This window comes from Aulonocara sp. 'chitande type north' Nkhata Bay, linkage group LG5, assembly GCF_057382095.1.
Source record: "Aulonocara sp. 'chitande type north' Nkhata Bay isolate Kocher_YH1m ecotype deep benthic linkage group LG5, A_spYH_male_GT1.1, whole genome shotgun sequence".
Taxonomy (NCBI): Eukaryota; Metazoa; Chordata; class Actinopteri; order Cichliformes; family Cichlidae; genus Aulonocara; species Aulonocara sp. 'chitande type north' Nkhata Bay.
In genome coordinates, this window is record NC_141348.1 from 48,599,003 (window position 1) to 48,612,955 (window position 13,953).

The following is a 13,953-nucleotide window of genomic DNA, read 5'->3' on the forward strand; positions in this document are numbered from 1 at the left end:
ATGACTCAGAATATCAGTCCTGCAACGACCCAGAGAGGAATGTAGTACTGAGCAATGATCATTTGGAGACTGGCACTGAGGAGAAAAGTAAAACACATCGAAGCAGCATAGATGGAGGTCAAGTCTAGTTCACGTGTGGCAGCAAAAGCTTGTTTGTGCCCTCCAGCTGTTCTCACCGAGGATGTAGCATGAACCGAAACAGCAGAAGGAAGTGCGTCTTTGCACCACATCAGTATTATCGGCGTACACGCATCAAACGTGTAACCCTGAAACCTCACATTCAGGCTCCTCAGACACACTAAATGTCCTCATGCTGGAGACACTTGACCCGACAAATGTTTGCCATTCATGGATTCATTGATAAGTTGTGTTCTCCATGCACACACTTCCATGCTCGTGATGCATCAGGAACAATGGAGCCATTATTTGAAATGATGAAAGCGAGCTTGTTTTCCTGCAATGCAACCTTTCACCATGAACTGGCTTTCGGGCTATGAATTACGTCTGCTGCTCTGTTACATGACACGTCACTTCTTTTTACCAGCTGGAGACTGAATTAGCAGAGAGCAACAAGATAAGTAGCACCTCATTAGCTCCTTTTTGGCCCTTTTGCAGCCTAAAATGATTCACTGAGCTGCTTCTCTCTTTAGCAAAGCCACTGACTGGACGAATAACTCTGCTTTACACTGATGTGCTAAAATCACATCGTCGGTAAGTAGTTCCTACTTATATCTAAATGTGAACTCTATTAAAGCAGCATCAGTAATGACTGGAAGCAGTCACATGACCTGAAACACCCCGCGGTACCCTGAATAATTCTTTTACTATTAATTATAATAAAAGCAGCACTTATCGCCATCCCCCTTCATATCACCTCAGTGTGCCTCGTCCCCTCTGACAGCAGAACGAAGCTTTACAGTTTTTTCTGATTGCTTAAGCACATTTTTTGTAACTATTGGCTAATTTTGCAAAACTCTTCACACAAATAAGAAAACCTGTCACCCAATAATCAAAACATTGTAGTTCTCTTGCAAAAGCAAACACAGCTAGATTAACTCTTCACACCTTCGTAAAAATGGTGTTTCCGTATCAAACAGTACACACAAGCCATCATCTACTAAGCACACAATGCGCCAACTGCACACTGATGGTATGAATACAAAACACATCTGGCTTTTGCTTCCTCTGTGCACAAGGTAGGCTATGTCAGTTTGAGCTCATACTTCTGTCATAGATCCATAAGCATAGAGGGATCCAAACTTCAAGTACTGGTGTTTATTCAAACACATCAAAACAAACACCAGTGGTTATTTCCAAGTATAGGATTATTTGCAATCGCCATAATGACTATATGGGTTACTTGGTCTGCAGTGAACATGCTTCCTCTGCCCCCTCCTCGTCTACCTCTCCCCCCTCCTCGTCTTCCTCTTGCTCCTCCTTGTCCTTGTCGTCCTCTTCATCCTACTTCTTCACCTCCACGTCCTCTTCCTCGGCCTCCTCTACTTCTCACTCTTTCTGCTGCCTCCATTGTACTCCGCACACACAGCTTACCTGTATTATAGTGCTTAGGCTGATTGCAAAGTGAACTAATTATCTAAGAAAGTCTTCACATGTGAAAGTGTGCCAGACAGTTGGCAAGTTAGTGTTAATGATAGCCATACATGTGTATACTTTTGCTAGGAGTGTGTTGGAAATTTGGTAATTGAGTGTTGTGCAGTGAATTGTGCCTACAGTTTTGCAAAGTGTGTGTTACAAAATTGCAAACTGAGTGCAAAGCAGTTTTTGTGCTTTTAGTTTTGCAAACTCAGTGAGTGGTATTGCTATATGTCTGCATAGTTTTAGGAATTGTGCTACAGGAATCACAGTTTGGGTTTAAGCATTCAGAAAAAACTGTAAATAACCTCTGAAACACTCCCAGTATTACAGTTTTTCTCGATTGCTTAAACACTATAACCAGGCCTCTAAACTAAAATTTCAAAACCGTAACGCTATTGGTCAAAAAGCACACCCATTTCCCTGAACTATAAACACTATTCCCTGCTTTGACACATGACTCAAATTTGGTGAACTGTTACTGCAAAACTCTACACACAAATCCCTACATTTTACAGTGCTTACACCATGTAGTCATTTAGAAAGCACTAGCATGCAATAATGTTAACTTAAGTCAGCATAGCTTGAGCTCAATTAGCACACAATTAACCAGGTGGAAACACTAGGAGTCAAAATTTAGCACACACCAATCAGAACCTGCGATGGATAGATAAAAGGGCCAAAGTCAGCTCATTCAGGTTTGAAACAATGGATCCAAAGAGATGCAAAGGAAGAGGACGTGGTGGAGAAAGAGGACGTGGTGAAGGAGGAGGACGTGGTGGAGGAAGAGGACATGGTGAAAGAGGAGGACGTGGTGGAAGAGGAGGAGGAGGTGGTCTAGGACAACAGGAAGGTGGTGAAGGAGGAGGACGTGGTGGAGGAAGAGGACATGGTGAAAGAGGAGGACGTGGTGAAGGAGGAGGACATGGTGGAGGAAGAGGACATGGTGAAAGAGGAGGACGTGGTGGAAGAGGAGGAGGAGGTGGTCTAGGACAACAGGAAGGTGGTGGAGGAGGAGGGAGAGGTGGAGGAGGAGGAGGACGTGGTGAAGGAGGTGGAGGTGGAGAACGACGGCGACAAGGAAGGGGAAGAGCAAGGGCACGAAGACAGTCAGTCTCGGATGAAATTCGAGCCACTTTAGTTGACCATGTCCTTGTCCATGGGATGACTATGAGGGAGGCTGGGCAACGAGTACAACCAAATTTGAGTCGCTTCACTGTTGCCTCCATCATCAGAACCGTCAGGGAGGAAAACAGGTAGGTGTACTTGCAGTAAGACTGCTTTGTACAGTAACTTGTAAGTTACTGAACTTATGTGTCTTGAGTTTCAGTATGTTTCCATTATTTTCCTGTAAAATGAATGTGTGACAGTTACAGTAATGAGTGCTTCTATTTTTGTAGGACACAGAGACGACCACCTGGTGGAGGCAGGTTAAGGCTTTTGTCGGAGGAGCAAGAGAGGGAACTTGTAAACATGGTAATTGCAAATAATGTAATCCGCCTGCGAGAGATTCAAAGGAGAGTGATTGAGGATGATCATCTTTTTCGAGGCATAAATGCCATCAGCCTCTCCACAATTGACCGCATCCTCCGAAAGAATCAATTCCGGATGAAACAGGCATACCGAGTCCCTTTCAAACGAAACTCTGACAGAGTGAAGAACCAACGTGTGGAATATGTTCAGGTATGAGTTTTGATACTGATACTTTGATACAGTTTATGCTGCCATTTCAGCACTCTTGAACTGTGGTTCAGGGTACCGATTGACTCTACTGTGTTATGTGTTTTGCAGAGAATCTTTGAGATTGAAGGACGGCCTGTTCCCCATGAAATAATCTTTGTGGATGAGGCAGGTTTTAACCTGACCAAAAGAAGGAAAAGGGGGAGGAACATAATTGGCCATCGGGCTATTGTAAATGTCCCTGGTCAGCGTGGGGGGAATGTCACTATGTGCGCAGCCATCAGCCAACGAGGGGTACTCCACCACCATGGCGTACTAGGACCCTATAACACTATGCTTCTCCTTGCTTTTCTTGATGGTTTAAGACAACATATGTTCCAGCTGGACTACAGGGAACCAGCACAGCCAGAGCAGCCTCACTACGTTGTTGTGTGGGATAACGTCAGCTTCCATCGCGCTGCTCTGGTTCGTGACTGGTTTACCAATAACCCAAGGTTTTCTAATATCTTTCTGCCTGCATACTCTCCCTTTCTAAACCCGATAGAGGAGTTATTTTCGGCATGGCGGTGGAAAGTGTATGACCGAGAACCTTATGTCCGTGTTCACCTCCTTCAGGCCATGGAAGAGGCCTGCCTAGACATATCAGTAGATGCATGCCAGGGGTGGATCAGGCATGCAAGAGGATTTTACCCCCGCTGCCTGGCTGGGGCCAATATAGCCTGTGATGTGGATGAGATTCTCTGGCCTGACCCAGACCAAAGACAAGATGCTGAGGTGGGATAATGTTTCTGGTGTGTGTTGTACTGTATAGTACATGAATGACAATGTGCCACTGTACATACATTGGTTGCGTCTTTTGTGTTTATCATGTGACAAGGGTTTTGAAGGGGAGAACCATAAGCAACCTATTTGTTTTGGAACTATTGTTTTGAATTAATTGTACCAGTGTGCAAAACTCTGTTGTAGTGTGTGTGTTTTTGAGGGCTTGTGTTTGATGTCTGAGGGCAAAGTTTGGTTTTTCAGCAGGAGTGAATAGTTTTGGGTGTAGAGCTTCATTTTGACCTGGAAATAGGATGTTTGGGGAATTGAGTGAGAGGTTATGGATTTGTGTTTATTGTTGTGAGGATATGAGGCGTAGTTTCAAGAAATGTGTTTTAGCAATCGAGAAAAACTGTAATAACTCAATCCTGAAGCAGCAGCCATTTTTTCTCCATTTCATCTGTTTCCCATCAGCCTTTCATCGTGCTCTCATGAGACTTTAACAACCACGGCTTCATCCACCTGCCTCCAATCACACTTGTGTTTGCCCCGTGTAGGAGTCAGGGGAGCAGGCTGAGCTGCCATCAGCATGTAAGTGCAGCATGTGTGAATTATTATTCAGCAAACAGACTTCAAACTTCAAACATCTAAAGGGTCTTTCTAAAGAAAAAGCCACTAACCATGTGCTGCATGTGCTGTTTTAGCTTTGCTCGTTCTGCCTTTGTTTTGTTTGTAGCGTTTGTCCCGGTCAAAATAAAAGCTTGTTTTTTGTTCACCTCACTCGGCCTCCACTGTCTGCATTTAAGCGCTTTCTCCTCACGCCAGAAGTCACAACGGTGCACGTAACACACTATGTTGCCAAACGTATTCACTCACCCATCGAAATCATTCAGTTCTGCTTTGTGGAAGAACGGCTCGCTCTCAAGAGCTCAGTGAATTCCAGCGTGGTACCGTGATAGGATGCCAGCTGTGCACGTCCCGTCATGAAATATCCTCACTATGAAATATTCCACAGTCAGCTGTTAGGGGGATTATAGTAGAGTGGAAGTGATTGGGAAAGATGTGGTAAGCCACGTTGGGGCCAGTGGATGCTGAGACGCATTGCGGGCAGATGTCACCAACTTTCTGCAGATTCAATCACTGTGGACCTCCAACCTTCATGTGGCTCAAGGACAGTGCACAGAGATCTTCATGGAATGGGTTTCCATGGTGACCAGCTGCATCCATAAAGACGTGGATGAGCAAGTTTGATGTGGAAGAACCTGACTGGCCTGAACAGTCCTGACCTGAACCCAACCCAACACCTTTGGGATGAATTAGAGCAGAGAGTTCTCGTCCAACATCGTGTCTGACCTCACAAATGTGCTTCTGGAAGAATGATCAAAAATTCCCATAAACACTCCTAAACCTGTGGCCTTCCCAGAAGAGTTGGAGCTGCTATCGCTGCAAAGGGTGGGCTGACATCACGTGAAACCCTGTGGATTAGGAACGTGATGTCACTCAAGTTCATATGTGAGCGAATGCAGACGAGTGAATACGTTTGGCAGTACAGTGTATAAGGCTCAGGTCCTAAATGACCCACTTGGTCAGCTGGTGGTTGAAGCAGCATTACGTGACTATGAGCAACCAATGCACATGATACAGCGTAAAAACGTAAATGAATACTCGTGTTTGGAGAGGTGCTTCATCAGAAATGGATGAAGCACCTCTCGTCTGGGTCAGACAAAGAACAGCTGCCCTTTAAACTATGTGTATTACTTGTATGTGTGGGAAATGTGCAAATGTGTCTTAATGCAACATTTGTGTGGTTTCTCACTCGTTGCCCCAGTCGAGTCTGACGGTGATGTGTCTCTTGACGTCTCTGCTCTGGTCTTGTGTCAGGTGACCGGACAGCAGCTGCCTTCTCAGGTCTATCAGCTCCATCATCACGTGGCGAACCTTGTAGAACAGATCCACCTTGTGTTTCTGAAGGACGGAGAGAGAAACAGGGAGGATTCATTCACCGTTTGTTCACCACTTAAAATTCATCTTCAGCTCGTCAATACGCTGATTCAGCCGTACTTCTCTGGCAGGGCACCGCAAGGCCGTTTCTGTGCTGTTTATTAAAGGCACTCAAACAACTCACAGTGGAATAAAGCTGAGGTGAGCGAGTTCAAAGCCTTAGCAGACAATTTGTGTTTAGTGTTGCAGAGACATGTGTCAGCACGTGCTGGCCATGAAGAACAGAAACACGGAAAAAAGATTTTTATGAACATGCGTATTTACTGCGTTGCATGTACTTGCCTCACAAATGTTTAGCACACACAGAAGAAGCTTGGTTGGCAAATCAGGCTGAAAACTTTATGCAAGTACTAACATGCTTTCTACCACAGGAAGATCTGGGCAGTTAGAGGAAGGGGCAGCAAAGCAGGTCTAGTTTGTGATCCACTCCAAACATGAGTTGATGCCCAGAGACTCCCAAGTTTGAAAGTCCAACTTTACAGGATTAAAAGCACATTTAAAAGTTTTGGTCTCTTTAGCTAATTCCCGGCTTCATGAAAACATCCAGCCCTCAGACATGTGCCCGCTTCACCACAGCTGATCATCGTCCTCCATCTCATCCTAACCCCACAGTCCTTTGTCTTTAGCATCACATGCACAGTTTCCACCCTGTGGCCATCAGCAGGCAGCTGTTGTTAATCTGGGCCACGACCGGATCAGAATGGAAATCTTATTCTTATGGTTTATGTTTGATTTAGCCCAAATCTTTTCAACAGGCTTGGGCCTGGCATTAAGAGTATGTAACTTTATTAAATGAGTGATACAGAAAATAATTATTTGTTATAATGTTATTATGATCCACTGTACAGATTAGACTGTATATAGTGGATCAATAAATTCATGTATGAAGAAATCATACGGCAACTGAAAAACAAAGACGAAACAAAAGCTCATGTGCGTCTAACACAAGACAACTGGAACCTGCTTCTCCCATAGCATGCTATTATTAGCACTTTAATTTTGCCCTGCAGGGCTTCAGCAGCAGGGAGAAGGGTTAAATGTCTATTCAGCTGTTGGCAGAACAGCAAGATGGGCAGAAATTAGGCTGTGCAGAGGCGCGTGCACACACACACACACACACACACACACACACACACACACACACACACACACACGTATACAATGGTTACATGTTATAACGAAGATTTCATTTGGGTTTCCAAGTATATTATATGCACACATACACATGTAGGTGCTTATACATGCATGAGCAAGTTGCAAACATATGCTGACAGCAGGAGGGCAGTGAGCCCGGCTAAAATCTCTCTGCCTTTCTCCATCAGTCTTGGGTTTATGTACAGATGAGCTCCATTATATAACTCCGGTCGTAGTGGAGGTGGAGCTGTTTTAGAGAACCTTAACTTGAAATACACCAGAGTTAGGTGAACACAGCTGAAGCAGCTCTGCTATCAACTGGCAACCTGCCCGCAAGGTTTCTCTGCTGTTCTGCTGATGTGAGCTGGCAGAGAACGTTTTTAGATGAACTGAAGCCCTGAGCAGACATGGGCACTGTGCAGCCTCGGGACGCATCCGGTGCTTTGGTTGTCCCTGTTAGTTCTAAGTTTATTTGAATCTACGCACACATGTGTGAACGCAGCTTCACTGTAAATGTGCTGAAACACACATTTATGAACGATCTGAGTTCGTTAACCCTGAAAGATGTTGAGAACTGCCTCAGTTCTTTATAACACAGAAGATTTGAACTGCGACGGCTTCAGCTGCTCGTGAGGGGAGGGCTGTGCACCTGCCTGCAGAACAGCTGTGTCACGGTTTGTCAGAGGAAGGAAACATGCCACTGTTAGCATCTTTACTGTCGTAAGTTAGTATCTAATCTAAAAGCATCAGCAGGATGGATTCATGCTGTTTACAACAACTTCTTCCAGCAGAATTTGAGACTCACACCGAGGAACATTTTTACAATCTTCTTTTGTTGAGCCCATGAAAATTGTTTATCAGTTTCCTGGTTTTTGCTGACAGGTGCGACTCCCAGTGGGGTCTTCTGGATTCAAGGTTTGGTATATTGTCCAATCAAAGATGCTTACCTTGGTTATTTGACTTATCGTTGCCTTGAAGCATGATCACGAACTGTCCTTTTGACCATCCCTAAATACAGTGAGTTGGTTGGTTGATTATAACAACTTCAGAAGGCTGGAGATGAAGGGCTCTACGCCTCACAGCTGAGTAAATGCATCAGACTTGTGGTGGACACCAGCAGAAACACCCATTTCCATGTATTCTTTGACTAAAATAAATCAGGACAGCCACCAGCAACTTGCACTGTTCAGATGCAAGCTAGTTAGGCTAAATAGGACCAGAAGACAAAGCTAATATTAGCAGGTGATTTCCCAGCACACCTCCGTCTCCCAGCACACAAATGATACCACGGCCAATCAAAGCTATACACCTTCAATGAGAGGGATTAACATGACCTGGTTCTGAAAATGTAGTAATAAGTCAAAATGTGGATACAGTTATCCCATACAAGTTACCAACTGTGATACTTGCATATTAAAAACTGGCGTGAGGGAGTGAAACTACTGATGCTCCCTTCAGGGGTAAAAATAATGGATCCATCTGTGTTCTACCTGCAGTTTGGACCCGAGTGCACAAGACGATGTTTAAAATATGGTATACATTTAAAAGATTAGTTCCCTGTAGTAAGAGACGTTTATAAATCATAATCCAACTCTGAGGCGATGTGTTTACGGTACTGGCATCCATTCCTCAGAAGCTCCAACTGGGAACCTTGTTGCGCCGTCCCGTCAGAGTTGAGAGATTAGCATGATTTTGGCGCTGAGCGCAGCTAGTGCTTGAGGTTCAAAATATTACAACTTTTAGCCAAAGAGTGCCAAATTTCAACCGGTAGTTGCTTAGCAACAACAGGAGTCACGCACGACAGTTCCCCTCAGCATCTGTTTAGCATTTGTTTTTCAGGAGATACCCAGTGGACATAGAAGCTAACGCGCTTTGATATGCGCTTTACGAGAGCTCATATTAATATAACCGTTAGAGACGCAGAAACATCTTCCAGAGTAAAACCTTTTACACGTCATTCTTAAAAACAGAGAAAAGTACAAATTAATTATCTTCATTAATAATTTGTGCATTGGATTTTTTTCCTTATCAATTTAAATGTCATAAAAATTAAAAAACAAGACAAACAAGTAGAAAGAAAACAGATGCACAGTACAGTTTTCTTTCTTCACCTGCTGGTCCAATCTACATACATTTAACCCAAGGCGTGCCTAATTATTGGACCTCAAGGTACGTGCATGTACGTTTCAAGGGCCGATGTTCCCACACAGTCAAAATTAGTTGGACAATGTCTGTGTCTAAAACCCACAATCCACTAGAGCCGTACAGAAATCCATCCACCCATCGTCTGCTGCTTCAGCACTGTGCAGTGCTGGAGCCTAGAGCCCAGCTGATGCACCATGGACAGGTCGATCAATCTGTTATACCCAGAGAAAGAAAACCAATGACACTCACATTTAAACCTTGAGCTAATTAGGGATCACCTGTTAAACTATCATGCAATCCTTTGAACATTAGGAGGAGTATCCAGAGAGAAGCCATCCAGCATGGGGAGAAGAGCCAAACTCCACACACAGGCCCCAGCTGGTCAGTGGATCCTCAGCCAGGACTTTGTTGCTGTGAGCTGACAGTACTAATCCCTGCACAGCTGTGCTTTACCAAGGCATCATTAAGGTGTTCTGATAAGTTTTTGTTCTGTATCCGTCACACATGTTGGTGAACAGTTAGGGGTTGGTTATGTATCTTCCTCTTGGGCCTTGTTTCTCCCTGACATCGATGGGTTTTCATGCACGTAGAGGTAACAGAGTTCCTGAGCTGGTTGTAGAGCTAAGATGGATAAAGCCTTTAGTGGGTAGAGACTCAAAGAGGGCTAAGGGACAAGCTGCTGTAGCCCTAAAGGTACACAGTAACATACTTTATTTCCTGAGAGTGTAAATTTGAGGTTCAGGGCTTCAGCATCCACACAAGAAGCCAGAAAAACTAAAGCTCTATTTGCACATGATTTCATATTTTATGTTTGTCTGCACATCCTGAATATTTATTCCTCCATGAGGGCATCCTGGTCCCATCATAGTGTCCAGATCAACCAGTCAAAATGAAAGTTTGTGGTAAAATGCTTCCTTTCTTCATTATTATTCTGGGAATCCAGCAATCTGAGAAAGAGTAAATAAAGATGCAAACACTGATATAACAGGATGATTCGGCAAGCAAAAAACCCAAATCTCTAATATAATGAATTTATTTGACATGTTCAGATAATCAGTTTTCAGCTTGCAACCTCGTTGGTCAACCTCAGGCAGGAATAATATACATTATTTAAAACTTGCTTTTATTGAACAGGGTCCAGTTGGGTGGGTGTACACTACATATCATGACTAATCGTATTCATTTTATTTCAGGATGTCTTTCCCATTTATTTACTGCACCAACTCTCACTGTGATAAACACGAGGCACATTTACTGGCCAACAGTATCGTGCCCTTCAAAGTGTAGTAAGGCTCTTGAACCAGAGACAGCCCACAAATGGTGGTTCATTCACTGGGTTCATAAATAACACCTTATATATAGAAGCATTTACAGCACAAATGGTTGCCCTGTTCCCGAGGGTGCTCTTCAGTGAAAACAGCAGCACAGGAGTCAGCGATAAAGGCCCAGATCCCCGCAGACACAGCAGCGCCATGCAGGACACGAAAGCATACTGCTCTTATTTACAGTACTGAGAAAGGACGATGCAAAGACCAAGGTTCACAAACACATTTCCACCAGAGACCTGCCCAGCACTCGGTGCCTATTGTGAGCCACACAGAGCCGCTGAGGTAAAACGTGCTGAGATAAAGAGCGAAATCTTGTGTTCCTCTCCTTCAGTGCTTTAGAGCGCAGGCACACTGCTGTAAAAGGTGACAGAGCAGGTAAGGTAACAGCAGCCCTACGTCAACACAATGTGAGGCACAGCAGACTAATACTCCATTCATAACCTCACAAAGCAAGATTACTAATGAGGCAAAGTGGGCACGGAGAGCTCCTGCCTTCATTATGATGAATTTATGACCACATTATATATTTTTTGTATCAAAGGGAGAATATTCATTAACCTGCCGCACTAACAGGAGGTGCTTATATCCTTATTTAAGGAAACTGTCTGAGAATAAGAGTCGTGGAGCACCTTTAGACAGCAGAGCATTTCAAATGTTGCATAAAACAACCAACAAGAAAACACAAAGACAAGACTGACAACATAAAAAGATTAGAATTAAAGAACCATAAGTTTTCACTTAGTCGGCAAGACTCCCACTTCACTTCCTCTGTCTCAGTTTACCCTGATAACTCAGAGCCGGCGGCAGGTAACGTTACTGTCTGCCAGACCCAACAATTCACACCAGCGATGCTTTTCGGGACACGCTTTCAACACTTTATGCCATTCATTGTTGTCACCGTGTCCCAGCTGCTATCAGCCAGCTTTTGGAAGGATTCACTTTCACGAGTACCCAAAAAGAAGCCAGGATGCTGCTGCGTGTGCACTTTTAGGCATATACAAGAAGTACTGGAATTTAAGTTACCTGTAAACTCTATACTGAAGATGGAGGTTGCCTTTTGGACTGAAGGGTGAAGCCAGTGTGGAGGTAACTTAAACATGCAGCTAGCCAGACTGGATAGAGGTCGATGGAAAAATAAAAATGAGATCTGCGCCGAGTCACCGCAGACATGCATCTTCTGCACTTTACTCAAACAGAGAAAACTCCACACAAATAAAACCACCTTCAAAACCTGGGCTGTAGCTATAATCAGGACATCTGTCCAAGTCAGTGGGTAGATCCGCTGTGAACTTGACCTTTTTCTGAGTCAGTAAACCAGACTTGGAACAGGTGCACCAGCTGGCACATCGGGGAGAAACCAAGTCTCCTATCCACTTTTTGCTAGCACTCAAAATATGCACACCCACACCACAAACACTGATGTGTGCTGCTTTGAAATGAAACTACCCAATCTGGGAAAATATAGAATCTCACCGGTACAGCTGAGCACTAATGTTTTTTTCAGCTGCGGAGTGGAAATCTCTTTTGGGCTGGCTATTTGTAGATTTACTCTTCCTCCCTCCTCTAACTGCCTCCTCTGCCTCTTTCCCCAGCCGCTGTGAGTAATCGCACCTTCACATCCTGCGGGAACGGAGGCACAAACACTCACCTTAAAGCGGTTTAACACATCGGCACTGTAAAAAAACAGCCGAGCTAATCTGAGATAATGATGCTGTTTGGAACCATTGTGATATCAGAAATAACAAAGCACTATCACCTGTAAAGCTACTTTCGGGCCACTCAGTGAGACGCTGAGCCGCGCGAGGAAGGGAAGATCCGATCGTGGTTAAAATGCAGCAGAGCAGCCGCGCTCGCTGCCGTCAACCAAATCAAACGTTTACATCTCTCTTTATTTGCTGCATTGGCCTTTTGCTTTTCAGACTTAGAGGGACATAATAACATCTTAATCACTCTGACAGCCCACAAACTAGGAAGGCACCATAATGTCACCCTCCATTAACAAACACCTCCACATTTTCTACCAGAACATTAAACTACATGAGTGGGTTTCCAAGCAGTGGGCCAGGGACCAAAGGTGGGTCTCCAGAGGGCGAGAGTCTGTCACCGTTTGGCATGAATATATAATAGGGCTTTATTCAGCCTGACAGCTCTACTGTCTAATGGTACATTTGCAGCCCCTCTGTTCCATCAGAGTTTTCCTCCATTTTCACGCCTGATAAATGAGAAAGAGCAAAAGCCACATTTTAATGTTTCCCTCGGTTTCACAGGGAGCTTTTTGAACTTTTGTTGGAAATGCATATAAATGGACTTCATCTCATTTTTTGTACAGTAACTTTAAAGTATTTAACAAAGCAATGCAAATTGTCCTATTATGTCATAAACTACACCTGCATCATTAATCACATTTTTATCTTTTGGCATCCCAGAGTTAAAAGAACATGATCAGGCAACATTTAAATGTGTGCTTCACCAGCAGGGAGCAAAGCAAAAGCAAATCAAGCGCTCCCTAAATCAGCGTCTGACCATGTGCCTGCACACACCAATCACAGCTGCCTAACCCGACATGCAGCTTATAGTTTCCTGAATGTACTCTGGAAAAGTAAAACTACATCAAAAGACATATATACACTAAAATCAGGCACATCAGAAGACGAGAGGTCAGGAGGGTCGTCATATTCAAAGAGTCTAGTACAGTTTTGGCACAGTAATGCAACACAACTAACTTCTTTAACCACCTGGAAAAACACCACAAACTGCAGTCTGATGGAGGCCAAGACAAACAGTGCAATGCTTCCATCAACACCTCCCATAACAGTGAGACTCTGCAGAGCAGCAGCGTATCCACCAGCCTCACAAATGCACACCAACACAGCACCGATGCATCTGGCCAAAGATGTGTCCAGTAAACACGGTGCTTAAAAAGAAGGTTCCAGGAAGTCCACATGCTGGACAAAAGACATGTTAGCCCCTCCTGCAATCATTTTGCTAAATACAGGGGCAAATACAGAAGGGTCCCACAGCTGTCAAGAACTTTGTTTCCAGGTTTAGTCACATCCATCCTGCAAAGATGCTTCAGCCTGAGAGCAGCAGAGTGTCAAAGTGAAAGCAGGGACTTGATGTTTGTGTGTTCGGTTCAGTGAGTTATCAGGAACTAGATGGAACAACAGCCTGGTGCTTGTTTCCGTTCCTCCATGTCTTACACATTAAATCGGTGCAGTTTGCTGAAACTATGATATATCCTATGATAGTGATGCTATCATAGGTGGTTGTAACATTGATTTGGTTGCATCTCATAACATAGTTTAAATACTTT

General features: G+C 44.1%; 1 protein-coding gene across 11 annotated transcripts in view; it reads right to left on the reverse strand.

The window, feature by feature from the left end:
* The window catches only part of LOC147331616 (dedicator of cytokinesis protein 3-like), a 231,669-nt gene that overhangs the window by 64,477 nt on the left and 153,239 nt on the right, over nt 1-13,953 (reverse strand). For all 11 annotated transcript variants that reach the window (XM_086294022.1, XM_086294019.1, XM_086294015.1 and 8 more), the window contains one exon: nt 5,849-5,997. In XM_086294022.1, the coding sequence (XP_086150148.1) occupies nt 5,849-5,997 (149 nt within the window). The remainder of the gene's footprint in view (nt 1-5,848; nt 5,998-13,953) is intronic.